The 14,028-nt window shown below is 42.5% G+C and overlaps 1 protein-coding gene across 1 annotated transcript in view; it reads right to left on the reverse strand.

Moving 5' to 3' along the window:
• Nucleotides 1-11,695, reverse strand: part of LOC126354727 (alanine--glyoxylate aminotransferase 2, mitochondrial-like) — a 197,789-nt gene extending 186,094 nt beyond the window's left edge. Inside the window, exon 1 of the mRNA XM_050004584.1 lies at nucleotides 11,514-11,695. Coding sequence (XP_049860541.1) covers nucleotides 11,514-11,547 — 34 coding nt within the window. The 5' untranslated portion in view covers nucleotides 11,548-11,695. The remainder of the gene's footprint in view (nucleotides 1-11,513) is intronic.
• Between the last annotated feature and the right edge of the window lie 2,333 nt (nucleotides 11,696-14,028).

Here is a 14,028-nt window from a genome sequence, read left to right on the forward strand (position 1 = left end):
ACATATCACTGATTGTGTAATGGTGAACGGGAAGGGCTGGGAAGTATGGCGAATTTATAGTAACGGTTCGAAACACCTTGAGAGACAAAAATTTTTCTGTTATATTTTGTTATTAATTCGGATTAATTGCTGTTATTTGTGAGTCTCTAGTGACTGTGCCTATTATCCACAGTGATTCGCGTTGTGTGCATTTAAATTAGCAGGATGGGTACATTACCCATACTAACGGAATGTGGGAATCCCAGTAGCATATCCGTTGTTTCTGCAGTTTGCTCCCACCTCCAGTTCCGTTCGTGGTGGTTCTTCTGTCTTCAGCTATGGCTGTCCTCAGCCAATTGAAAAGTATGAAAGTCACACGACACGAAAGCAGCGCATTTGCTGCAGGAAATACGAAATTGCCAAGACGCCTAAGTGATAGTTTCATACTTTCTGCGCCGGCCGCGGTGGTCGTGCGGTTCTAGGCGCTCCAGTCCGGAGCCGCGCTGCTGCTACTGTCGCAGGTTCGAATCCTGCCTGGTGCATGGATGTGTGTGATGTCCTTAGGTTAGTTAGGTTTAAGTAGTTATAACTTCTAGAGGACTAATGACAACGGCAGTTGAGTCCCATAGTGCTCAGAGCCATTTGAACCATTTTTTCATGCTTTCTGCGACATGATTATCGCTCTCGCACCTCATTTGTGTTGAAATGGGCATACTTATATAGCAGACATTCAAGATGATAAAATGTGTAGGTTTATTAGATTACAAAACGCAAACTGTTTCACTGTTTCGAAACAGCGTATCGAAACATTACATTGTACTGTTTCATTTGTTTCGAAACAGTTACGTGTTTCAGTTTGCCCATCTCTACTCCGTGAGTCTTTCTGAAGCGATGCCGCATTGTTGTAACGTATCAAGGCACTGTTCTCAGTTCTTCTCGCGCCAACCAATCAAAAGCAAGCAGCTGTAATCTGTGACGTGCACTGCAACGCGCACAGCACCATGAAGCCGAAGTGGCTAGCTACCGACACAGGCTCGCTATTCTTCGCAGAACCGAAATGTGTTTAGTGTAGGTAGTAGTGCTCATCTTTCGCTGACTATGTGTTTCCATGCGTGCATAATGACGATAGGGTATTTGACTGTGTTCTGGAAATTGTCATAAATGCCATGTTATGTCATTTTATTCTCATTCACACTGACATCTTTTTTCGGATTTTGCGTTTCGGAATACGAGTTTAGAATGGTGTGAAGTATCACACTGCACAAATACATCTATAAAAACACACAAAAAATTGTTTAAGAGTGTGACAAAGATTAAGAAGGTGCATAGAATGTGGTTATAACTCGGTCCTAGAGAACCAAAATGATGAAGTAGCCTACTTCCCTATATGATATGTCAATGATTTGGGTCTCAAAAACAAAATTTTAAAAGAAACGCATTTTCTAGAGCGGGAGGGGAGTGCATCTATTGGAGTTAACCGTAATTTGTAACATGTACCTGATGAATCAAAATGTTTCATATATGGTAGTATAGTATTAAAATATTATGGAGGGGGTCTTTCATCTCTGTCTCTTGTTGTTAAGGATTCAATCGCAGATAAACACTCGTGACAAGCAAGAATATACTCGTAAAGCTGATTGCTGTTCGTTCCATTTGCAGCAATTTAAGTTATGCCCTTAAGTTACCGTCTAACCATGCACTCGAAAATCGCTACGTATTTGGAAAAAAATGGTGAATTATTTGTGAGAAGAAAAATATAAATGTCGCTGTCGGTTGTTTCACGCACAGCAATTTTATGTGTAGCAATTTCATCTTTCATTTCTTAAACATGCGCAAGTCACGAAATCGAAGAGCAAAAAACGTTTATACCCAGCGGGATGCTAATTTTCGACCTTTAGCAGTACAGCGTCTCGCCTTAACCACTTGGCCGCGACAACTAATACACAGCAAGCGCTCTATTTCTGCTGATTTTATTAGAGAGGAATGCAGGTTTACTTCGTTGCCGAAAGATGCGGCGTAAGCCGTAAATGCATAACATTTTGGAAGACGTCCACTCAGCAAGCTTCACAAAATTCCTTTCCATTGTTACTCAAAAATAGTAAACGCGTTTCGATAATTGATAACTAAACCATTTGCAGGAAAAAGTATGCAAAGTCACTAGTAATTTCAGCTAACACTCATGTCATACACATAAGCAGAGTTGACATCTTGAAATTTATTGATTTTTAAACTCTTAATTACATAAAAATAGCTGGCATTTTGTGAGAATATCGACCGAATTTTTTTTTTTTAATGTTGTAATCATTCACAGTAATAACACTACAAACCATATTTTTAACAAAGGAAAATAGTCTGTTATGAACTCAGTTTCCACTCAGATGCATTCTGGTGATTCTTCAGTAAAACATGATCGCTACATGCGAAACTGAAAGCACTTAGTATTTCTAAAATATCAAATTCTAGCTGTAAACAAATCACACCGAACTGAACGACTGGCCATACCGAAACCTAAAAACCTCTCAGTACAGTTATCGGAAAATCGGCGGGTGGACCTATCGGTAATAGATCGCAGAAGCTCACAGAATGGCAACTTTGGCTAATGAACCGAAAATGATGTCACTACTGATGCAAACCTACCGCACCGATCGGTATGACCGATACAGAATAGGGCCACTGGCGAGTGTGAGTTGGATGTAGCGGCGACAACCGCCAAGCTGTGCTGTGACAAATATTAGCCATGTTAGCTAATCTGTCACAGTGGTTGCATTGCTCGTCATGGAAAGGACACAGGGCCAGAGAATGGTTAACAAAACAGCGACGCTAGCCTCGGAAAACCAGCACTGCTTACTGTGCACGAATTGAATCACGCGATGTACTCTGCTTACATGAGGGCAATTCAAATAGTAACAGCAGACTGTCAGTATTAAATGCAATCAACAAGGCAGACATTTGAAACAGCCAGGAAGTGAAGATACATGCTTTGAGAAAGTTCTGGCATATGCCGACATTTGGCATGACAAGCTTGGTCGGAGGACGTGAAACGTCTACAAATCAGTAGAAGGATGTTGGAGAGGTATGGAGACAGCTGCATTAGTGAGAGAAGAGTGTACGACTGGGTAGACGTCTTTAAAAGTGGATGTACGTCAGTCACAGATGAGAAACGTTCTGTCGTCCCAGCACGCCCGTTACTGACGAGAACGTGGGGCGCGCTGACACAATGATTCGTGAGAACCGGCGTATTACTGTAGAAGCTTTAGCCAGGGAACTGAGTATCAGTGTCAGATCTGCTCATACCATTATTAATGAAGTTCTCAATTACCGTTTTTTTGTGTGCGTGATGGGTGCCTAAGATGCTCACTTGTGAACACGAGATGATGCGTGTTCAGACTGCCACATCGTTTCTGTTGCGATATAACGTTGAAGGACACGACTTTCTGGTACGTATCGCCACAAAAGACGAAACATGGGTGCGTCACTATGAACCGGAAAGCACAAGACAGCATTCAGAATGGCGACACACATCTTCTCCAGCCAAGAAAAAGTTGGAGTTTCGGCCCTCTGCTGGGAAGGTCTTATTCACCTTTTTCTGCGGTATGAATGTAGCGATTTTAAAGTATTATCAGCAAGGGAGTGAAACAGTGAACAGTGCCCGCTACAGCGCCATGTTGGAGAATGAGCTGAAGCCAGCAATACGGAGCCCTTGTAGAGTACTTCTGCCTAGAGTCGTTCTTCTCCTTCACGACAACGCGGGCCCCCACGCCGCCGCTGCAGTGCTTTCCGTCATTCGGAGAATGAGATTTCAGGTCGTAATGCATCCCCCACACAGCCCTGGTCTCGCTCTTTCGGGTTACCCTGTGTTTGGATTCCTGAAAGACGCTCTGACGATTTGAAACTGATGAAGAGGTTCACGAAGTGGTGCAATCTTGCTTGGAGGCACAACCGAAAATACACTACTGGCCATTAAAATTACTACACCAAGAAGAAATGCAGATTATAAACGGGTATTCATTGGACAAATGTATTATACTAGAACTGACATGTGATTACATTTTCACGCAATTTGGGTGCATAGCTCCTGAGACATCAGTACCCAGAACAACCACCTCTGGCCGTAATAATGGCCTTGATACGCCTGGGCTTCGAGTCAAACAGAGCTTGGATGGCGTGTACAGGTACAACTGCCAATGCAGCTTCAATACGATAACACAGTTCATCACGAGTAGTGACTGGCGTATTGTGACGAGCCAGTTGCTCGGTCACCATTGACCAGACATTTTCAATTGATGAGAGATCTGGAGAATGTGCAGTCCAGGGCAGCAGTCCAGAAAGGACCGTACAGGACCTGCAACTTGCGGTCGTGCACTATCCTGCTGAAATGTAGGGTTTCACAGTGATCGAATGAAGTGTAGAGCCACAGGTCGTAACACATCTGAAATGTAACGTCTACTGTTCAAAGTGCTGTCAATGCGAACAAGGGGTGATCGAGACGTGTAACCAATGGCACCCCATACCATCACACTGGGTGATACGCCAGTATGGCTATGACGAATACATGCTTCCAATGTGCGTTCGCCACGCTGTCGCCAAACACGGATGCGACCATCGTGATGCTGTAAACAGAACCTGGATTCATCCGAAAAAATGACGTTTTGCCATTCGATCACCCAGGTTCGTCCTTGAGTACAGCATCGCAGGCGCTCCTGTCTGTGATACGTCAAGGGTAACCGCAGCCATGGTCTCCGAGCTGATAGTCCATGCTGCTGCAAACGTCGTCAAACTGTTAGTGCAGATGGTTGTTGTCTTGCAAACGTCCCCGTCTGTTATGTCAGGGATCGAGAGTTCGAGACGATCCGTTACAGCCATGCGGATCGATAGGCTACAATCCTACCTTTATCAAAGTCGGAAACGTGATGGTGCGCATTTCTCCTCCTTACGCAAGGCATGACAACAACGTTTCACCAGGCAACGCCTGTCAACTGCTGTTTGTGTATGAGAAATCGGTTGGAAACTTTCCTCATGTCAGCATGCTGTAGGTGTCTCCACCGGCGCCAACCTTGTGTGAATGCTCTGAAAAGCTAATCATTTGCATATCAGAGCATCTTCTTCCTGTCGGTTAAATTTCACGTCTGTAGTACGTCATCTTCGTGGTGTAGCAATTTTAATAACCTGTAGTGTATTTTATTCGAATGGAACAGAAAAGTTGGTACAACGGTATGAGAAATGTATCGAAAAGGAGGGTTGCTATGTTGAAACATGACGTCTTGTTTGTTTCTATAAGTGAAATATACTTCGCAAAAAATAATTTGCTGTTTCTTTTTGAATCAGCCTCTTACAAAAGTTTCTGCTAACTGGACGACGTATGAGGAGTGTTCGGAAGGAAACGTACGAAAGAACACTCTGGGTACAATTGAAATCTTTAATCCAAAGCGAGCACCAGAGGCCGAACACAACAAGGATTCCCTGTTCCTAGAATTCCTGTGACCGTGACAGGAGCCAGCCCTCCCTTGTTCCTTCAATTCGTCGTCTGAGTTGAAGCACTTCACTTTGAGATGTTTCTTTCGTGGACCAAACACATGGAAGTCGCAGGGCGGCATGTCCAGGCTATAGGGCGGATATCCAACCTGTTCCCACATGAACTTGACCATTACACTTTGTGTGGCCTTGGAGAAGTGCGACGAGCGTTATCGTTGAACAGAATCACTCCCTGCGCGAACAGCCCTGTCCGTTTGCTCTTGATGGACTTGCATAGGCTACGGAGTGTGTCACAGTACATGTCGCTGTTGATGGTTTTACCGTACTCGAGGAATTCAGTAAGTATCAGACTTCGCACTTGAAGAAGACGGTGAGCAGCATCTTGCCTGTTGAGTGCAGAGCTTTAAATTTGTTAGAGTGTGGTGACGACGCATGGTTCCACTGCATGTATGTCTCGTTATGTTATTCCAAAGCGGAATATGCATATTTCAACCAGTTTGATAGTCACGACGTTTCGTACCGTTCCATCTGAACACTCCTTATGCTATATAACTGTCTGGTGATGGTCTCTCTGAACTCCGGCCATGCGAGACGGTGATTCAGTGATTCATGTCTGAAGACTAGTCCCACACTGACGAGAAGAGGCGAGGGTGGGGGGAATCTCCAGGGTCCAAGTCTCTCAAGGGTTTTGATCCCCACAGTGTTTAGTAGGCAAATATCAGACTGCTATTGTAAAATAAATTTTCTATCGGACAATAAATAAAAAAAACATTCTTCGACTCTGTATTTCATGTCTTTATCCGCTACGCTACAGAAAAGACATGTGATTATATCTATCAGCTGTTATAGTATCTCTTGAAGGCTTATATCGTTGATGTGCCATTAACTGACATTTAATTATAAAAGTGACATCTTTGTGATAAATGTTCAACGCGCCATTGCTTTCAAACAGCATACCAGGACACGTTGAGGTCTTATACTGCCATAACACGCAAGTCAATATGGCATCTCCAAACTGGTGGAAGATACGAGTACAGCAAACACTATTAGCAGAAACATGCTCCTCTTCGTGAGAGGAATGCATCAGTCCCCAACATCTGCTATTCTTGCAACGGTGACGTGAATATTGATCAGTTGCCCCGTTTACATGGGGCACCCTAAACCGGATTTCGTAAACCGATTTCCCAATACCGCTTTTGGGTGGACATGTAAACACTTCACAAGCAATTGTGAACATCTTCTTCTCTTTGCTCGTTTCCCAGTTCCACAATCGATTTTCACTCCCAAGTAAACACAATCGGTTCTGAAACGTGCTTTGGCTGTTAAGTTTCGTATTGTTTTTAAAAAATTTCGGCTAATACGAACTAAGTAGCTTTTCGCACAGTGAAGAATGAGTAGAAAATTAGACCGAAGCCATTGACACCTCGTCTAACTCAAGAGAAATAGCGATTGTGCTGACTAAATCATATACTGCAATAGCTGTTATCCAGGCGTCATATTTAACTGGGCTAGCTTCGGACCTTAACATGTAAACGCGATAGTGAAGACGGTTTCCGAAATTCGGTTTTCGTCTTTCGGAAAATCTGCCGCATGTAAACGTAGTGACAGAGATCTTGTGATCTGACACCATGTGATTTGTTTCTGTGGGGGTATTTGAAAACTCGTGTTTACGTCAACAAATGACGACCAAATTCCAGAGCTTATGGCTGAGATTCAGCGGGCAATTTCGGAACCAGAGGTGCAAGTAGCCCTATGCTGAAATGTTAAGGAAAATTTCATCGAAAGGACGAGAGTGTGCCTGTAGAGTTGTGGAAGAAACTTGCGTAGTAACATATATCATACACGTTCACAGGTAACGTAAATGTAAAAATAGGTAATTTACATAATTCTATCAACAAATTTGTATATTATTATGCACTCAAAAGTATCATTCTTTCTGGGACACCCTTTTGATAGTAAAAGGTATCAAATCCAGATCCCTTTTTTAAAGTTCAGAGACGCTTAATGGTCACTTTAGCGAGCCATGCTTAGAAATATAAAGATGATAAAAATAGAAAACAACGCGACCAGGTACGCTTCGTGAAATCAACAGTTTATCTCGTGGCTGCTAGTTTCGGATTGTTGCGCTCATTATCTTTGCCTGCCTGTGTGCAAGTAGATAATGTTTTAGTGCGTCCGGTGATTTTTTTTATCTTTGGCTCTTTTTGCCGTACACACGGTCTTTTATTCCACTGAGTTCCGTTTTCTTGTTACCGCTGTTATCTGTAGATTTACTGTGTCTTTTATTTAATTGCCTTCCATTTATTCAAGCAATAAAAACTTGATTACGGTCTTCCAACAGCTTATGGGCCCTGCAAACGTGATTTTAAATTAAGTTATTAAAAACGTAACACAAAATTGACTTTAATTCTCCTGTACTTGGAGACAGTGCACGTACCCGGAGTAACGTAAGACGTACACTTGCTAGACTTGGCAGTAAACAAATGGAAACACAAGGAAACTACATCCTTGTCATTACTGTTCTCCTAAGTTACATTCTCCATAGATCAGTAGCATTTCTACCTTCTTTTCATTGATATACATTGTACTCAACAAACCTTCAATCTAAGACAGTTGACTGCTCAGGGGGCAATTTTCTTGTGTTCACATTTGTTTGCAGCCAATTCCAGCTATTGGACGAACAACGTTCGTTATCCCAGGTATTTGCACTGTGTGTACTATAGGAGAGTCGAAGTCGTCGAGTTACGTTTTTAATAACGCTATCGACAGGGGATCTTAAGTTGATTCCGTACTTCTAGATTTCCGGAAAGCTTTTGACACCGTTCCTCACAAGCGACTTCTAATCAAGCTGCGGGCCTATGGGCTATCGTTTCAGTTGTGCGACTGGATTCGTGATTTCCTGTCAGGAAGGTCGCAGTTCGTAGTAATATACGGCAAATCATCGAGTAAAATTGAAGTGATATCAGGTGTTCCCCAGGGAAGCGTCCTGGGACCTCTGCTGTTCCTGATCTATGTAAATGACCTGGGTGACACCCCAGGGAAGAGTCCTGGGACCTCTGCTGTTCCTGATCTATGTAAATTACCTAGGTGACAATCAGAGCAGTTCTATTAGGGTGTTCGCAAATGATGCTAAAGGTCATCCGAAGACCAGTATCAATTGCAAAGACCGAGCGAGGTGGCGCAGTGGTTAGACACTGGACTCGCATTCAGGAGGACGACGGTTCAATCCCGCGTCCGGCCATTCTGATTGAGGTTTTCCGTGATTTCCCTAAATCGCTCCAGGCAAATGCCGGGATGGTTCCTTTCAAAGGGCACGGCCCGACTTCCTTCCCTGTCCTTCCCTAATCCGATAAGACCGATGACCTCGCTGTCTGGTCTCCTTCCCCAAAAACAACCAACAACAACAATTGCAAAGCGATTTAGTAAAGATTGCTGTATGGTGTGGCAGGTGGCAGTTGACGCTAAATAACAAAAAGTGTGAGGTGATCCACATGAGTTCCAAAAGAAGTCCGTTGGAATTCGATTACTCGATAAATAGTACAATTCTCAAGGCAGTCAATTCAAATAAGTAGCTGGGTGTTAAAATTACGATCAACTTCGGTTGGAAAGACCACATAGATAATATTGTGGGGAAGGCGAGCCAAAGGTTGCGTTTCATTGGCAGGACACTTAGAAGATGCAACAAGTCCACTAAAGAGACAGCTTACACTACACTCGTTCGTCCTCTGTTAGAATATTGCTGTGCGGTGTGGGATCCTTAACAGGTGGGATTGACGGACGACATCGAAAGGGTGCAAAATAGGGCAGCTCGTTTTGTATTATCACGTAATAGGGGAGAGAGTGTGGCAGATATGATACGCGAGTTGGGATGAAAGTCATTAAAGCAAAGACGTTTTTCGTCGCGGCGAGATCTGTTTACGAAATTTCAGTCACCAACTTTCTCTTCCGAATGCGAAAATATTTTGTTGAGCCCAACCTACATTGGTAGGAATGGTCATCAAAATAAAATAAGAGAAAGCAGAGCTCGAACAGAAAGGTTTAGGTGCTCGTTTTTCCCGCGCGCTGTTCGGGAGTGGAATGGTAGATAGATAGTATGATTGTGGTTCGATGAACCCTCTGCCAAGAACTTAAATGTGAATTGCAGCGTAATCATTTAGATGTAAATGTTTACGTGAACGGCACACTGTGATACGTTTTTTAACGGGCCTTGAGAAGAGAAAGAGGATTGGCGAATTAAAAAAATTGAGTTAATATTTAAGAAATGACGTACTGTTATTCAGGTCTTCGTAAAGAACAAAGTTCTAAGAAAAGCAATCAAGTTTGTTTATAACCTGGTAACTACCGTATTTTACGGACTGTAAGACGCTACGGTCTATAAGACGGACCTTAATTTTTAAACAAGTTATTAAAAAATAATGTTTTAAAACCGAACAGCCCTTTAAAATCCCTGAAAATCATCATACGAAATTTCTTTTTCTTCTTCTTCCTCTTCGTGTCATCGTTGTTCTCTTCATACATAGCTTGGTCTTCATTGACACCGAGAGCGTTACTTATGACGCGCTTCTTGAAAGATTTATCAATTTTTTCTCTCACTCTAGAGCACGACTTTTCTCACTGACACTTTTTTGACTGTTGGTTGTTTTAGAGCTCCGTCCGTTGTTGGGTTTCTTCCATCATCCATTTGTTCCATTCCTCTCTCATATACACTTCAAATGGTTTATTTACAGAGGCTTCAAGAGGTTCCAATTGTGAAGTAAATCCTCCCAGAATAACAGCAAACTCAATTTCTCTTTCGCAGAATTTTTCAAATGACTACTAAACTGATCTACCAGAAGGAGGGAACTCTGTTATCCACAATTTCATACCAATCTCGTCCTTCCAGCCCTTTTCATGTACGTGAACAACACCACCTGACGTTATTTCAGGAGGTTCTGGTATTGTTTTGCGCTTGAAAAATGGTCACTGGAGAAAGTTTAGAACCGTCAGCACAACATGAAAGGACAACAGCGTAGTGCATTTTTTCATGTCCACTTCTTTGTATAGTTACATTTTAGCTCTCTTCATGGGAACAGCTCTGTTACGGCAATCTAATGTCAGACGAGCTTCGCCCATGATCGCTATTAGGCTTAGTTCCGCACTGGTTTTCTTTCGTTGTTGAATAATAAAGCGACGGTAAGATAATATTTTCTCTTCACAATCTTGTGGCAATTTTTGGGATACTTGGTTTTGGATCGCGTGCTGAGTCCACGACGCTTCATAAACCTGTAGAACCAAGCAACTCTGCATTTAAAGTCTGTTAAGTTCCACTGTAGTGCTTACTTACGAGCGGGTATTTGAATCAATTTAGTATTGCTTCTAGTGCCATTCTGACGGTGACGATGAACCCGTTTCAGTACGCCAGTCCTCTGTCTACAAATTTAGTCTTCCAAATTTTTTTCATTTCTTCTTTACCAGCCCGCTAAACCGCGAATGGTTTTTTCTGCTGCTGGGGGGCCGAAATGCCGCTCAGTTGCTCTGTTTCCATGTTTTGTGTATGCTATTATTTTCAATTTACAGCCGGCATATATGAATACCTACGAAACTAGCTACTAACAAAGATATTGTACTGTTACAGATAACACAAATTATTTTCAATTTAAGTTCACTGGCACCGTAGATTGCAATGATGCAGACAGTGTTCTGGGTTTGTGGCGGTGGGGTGGGGTGGGGGGTGAAGGGATGCACTGCTGTGAATCCCCGCAACTCATGTTCGTCGCTTCGGGGTGCACTGTTGCTGCCAACTACATGCAATGTTGCCACGGTGAGATAGATTTCCCGCGGCAACGAACTTGTGGCCATTTTTAAAACAGGCAAAAATTTTAAATCAAACACTGGACATTTTCATATTAATTTCGAGTATAAGACATACGTGAATTTTGGAGGCAATTTCTCGAAAAAGAAGTGCGTCTTATAGTCGGTAAAATACGGAAATAACATTCGTTTGATACATTTTTTTATATTGTGGTTCTGGACAGAAAGTTATTTGAGGTACTCGAGATCAACAGGTCACATTATATACTTACCTCTCGTGAGACCGCGGCGCATTGCGGAAGACATGTCGTCAGGTGGCAGGACTTTAGTCGCTGTAGACTGTCGCCACTACTGCCTGTTTGCTACTCACTCAGTGGCCGTGTGCAGCGCGGATAACGGCTGTGACACGCATTACGCAATCACACCTCATGGCGCCCTCTGCACAAGCACCACTGATACAGCCTGCGGGGATATCTACTGTTACGATGACTGCCACAAGAGAATCCACTATGCTCTCAAACATCGCGGTAAACAATGCCTTATGTTCATTACACAGCGACTCGGCGGAGCAAGCTGACGAAGCAGTTTTTCTGGACGTGCAGAGCGTGCGCTGCATACTGCTTGGAAGCTCAGAATAACTCGAGTAGGTGTAGTCTTTAATTCGCCGAACGCACATTAAACCCTAATCCTTCTCCCAAGTGTACAATTAAGAGAAATAGCAAAAGCACACATTAATCATAGAAACATACATATAGGGTGAGCGTCAATGCGCATGTGTGTGAAATCAGTCACGCGAAGTACTCCCTGTAATTAATTTGCACTCAGGCTACCAGCCAAGAAAAGAGCCGATATGGCTGAAGACACTTGTATGATGCTGGGAATCTCCAGTTCGATATATTTATACGTCCTGGACAAAAATTAAACGATGATAGCTCTTTCTTTTCGTCGTCTGTCCAAGTACTGTAAATTAATACTGTGTTATGTAGAAGGCTGAGATTCACAAATTGCGCTACAGTTGAACCTCGCTTAACGAGCACCTCCATCGCTCAATTCGCATTACGAGCTAAACAAATTGTAAAAAAAAAAACATGACTCGCTTAACGAGCGATGTTACGAATGACGACGATTTAGTGTGACGTCACGAGCTGTTAGCCGCGGAAGGGTAAACGTTCGTAAATATCAACACCGAATATTGTCGACAGCGGCTTATGAACATTGTTTCAAGTACGTAGCCAAAAATCCATACGCTCATTTAATTTCAGTACGTACTACAGTCTGGGTTTTGCGCTCTTCTGCAGCTCTTGGTGCAGCTTGCGATCACACATTTTTCTAAACTTGTGTTCGCAGAGTGTGTTTTTTTGTGTAAATTTTAAGGGAACCCAGAACCTAACAATGATGAAATTTTGGGTTTTCAGTTTATTGTGAAAAAATACTACAAATCTTCCTCTTTAAAATGACATATTAATCTTACCAGTAGCTCAACTCCAAGTATTGAAAATATTATTTTCGCTGATGTGCTGTAGAGTGCATGTCGCGACATTGAATTTCCATGAATTTGAAAACATCGTTTTTCAAAAATTCCGGTCTTTCCAAAGACTTTATATTATGTTGGCAACACGATTTGATAGGCCATTGTTTTGTGTGCGTCTTGTAGTCTTTGCATATTGTTGTTTACAATGAGCATTTGGTGATTATAGCACGGTTTGTGTTCTATTTCTATTGCGTCACTGGAACTTATCAAATATGCCTCGATTTAGTAACAGAGTTTACAAGAGGAAGAAGCCTCCTCCGAGGTACACTAGTGGAACTGTGACAATTTCTCCGAACTTGGGAAATGACTCTGAAAATAGTGAGGTTATTCATGAAGTGAAATCTACTCCTGTCTCTAGCACGAGCAAGAAGTTGCATGGATCAACTGAAAAATACTGCAGTTTATTGGAGAAGTGTAGTGAGGATGTGAATGAAATAAATAACATTTCATTGCTCTCAAAGGTAATTGAGAGTTCAGTACTGTGTAAGGAATGTTGCAAATTGAGTATGTCAGTATGTGCCAAGCGACACATAGGACTTGCAGCAGAAATCTGTCTGCATTGTACTAGTTGTCATTACAGTGTTTCATTTTGGAACTCAGGATATGTCGAAATGGGCCAAGGTGAAACTGATAGTGAGAAAAGCAAGTACTATGGTGTAAATATTAGATGTGTTTATGCTCTAATGTCAATCGGTAAGGGATACACTGCTGGTCAAATGTTTTGTGGTGTAATGAATCTACTACCACCGCCAACGAAATTCTCTAAATATAACTCGGTTGTTGGATCCTGTATTGAAGATCTTGCCCAAAAATCGATGAAAGACGCAGTGGAGGAGGCTGTGGCGGTGAATGAAGAAATTCCAGATGTTCAGAATCCTCGGGACCTGACTGTCGCACTGGATGGCACGTGGAAGAAGTGCGGGCACACTTCACATAATGGGGTAATAACGGCAACAAATGCTGATACTACAAAAGTTATAGATGTTGTAATTAAATCCAAGCACTGTAGATGTCCCAAAAGAGTGAAGGATGAGCATGCAGAAAACTGTCGAAGGAATTACAGTGGTGTAGGGAAGCAGCCTACTCACGCCTTATAAAATTCACATCAGTCTTTCCATTGTGTGCCAGCCAGTCTGCTGTAACTAGCTCTGACGTCATAAATGTTGTGCAATACTTTAAAAAATCAAGTAAATAACCCAAAACGTTTCTAGAATGTCAGGAGTAATACTAAATCAATATGTGTTGGATACTAGTTC

This window comes from Schistocerca gregaria, chromosome 3 (assembly GCF_023897955.1).
Source record: "Schistocerca gregaria isolate iqSchGreg1 chromosome 3, iqSchGreg1.2, whole genome shotgun sequence".
Lineage (NCBI taxonomy): Eukaryota > Metazoa > Arthropoda > Insecta > Orthoptera > Acrididae > Schistocerca > Schistocerca gregaria.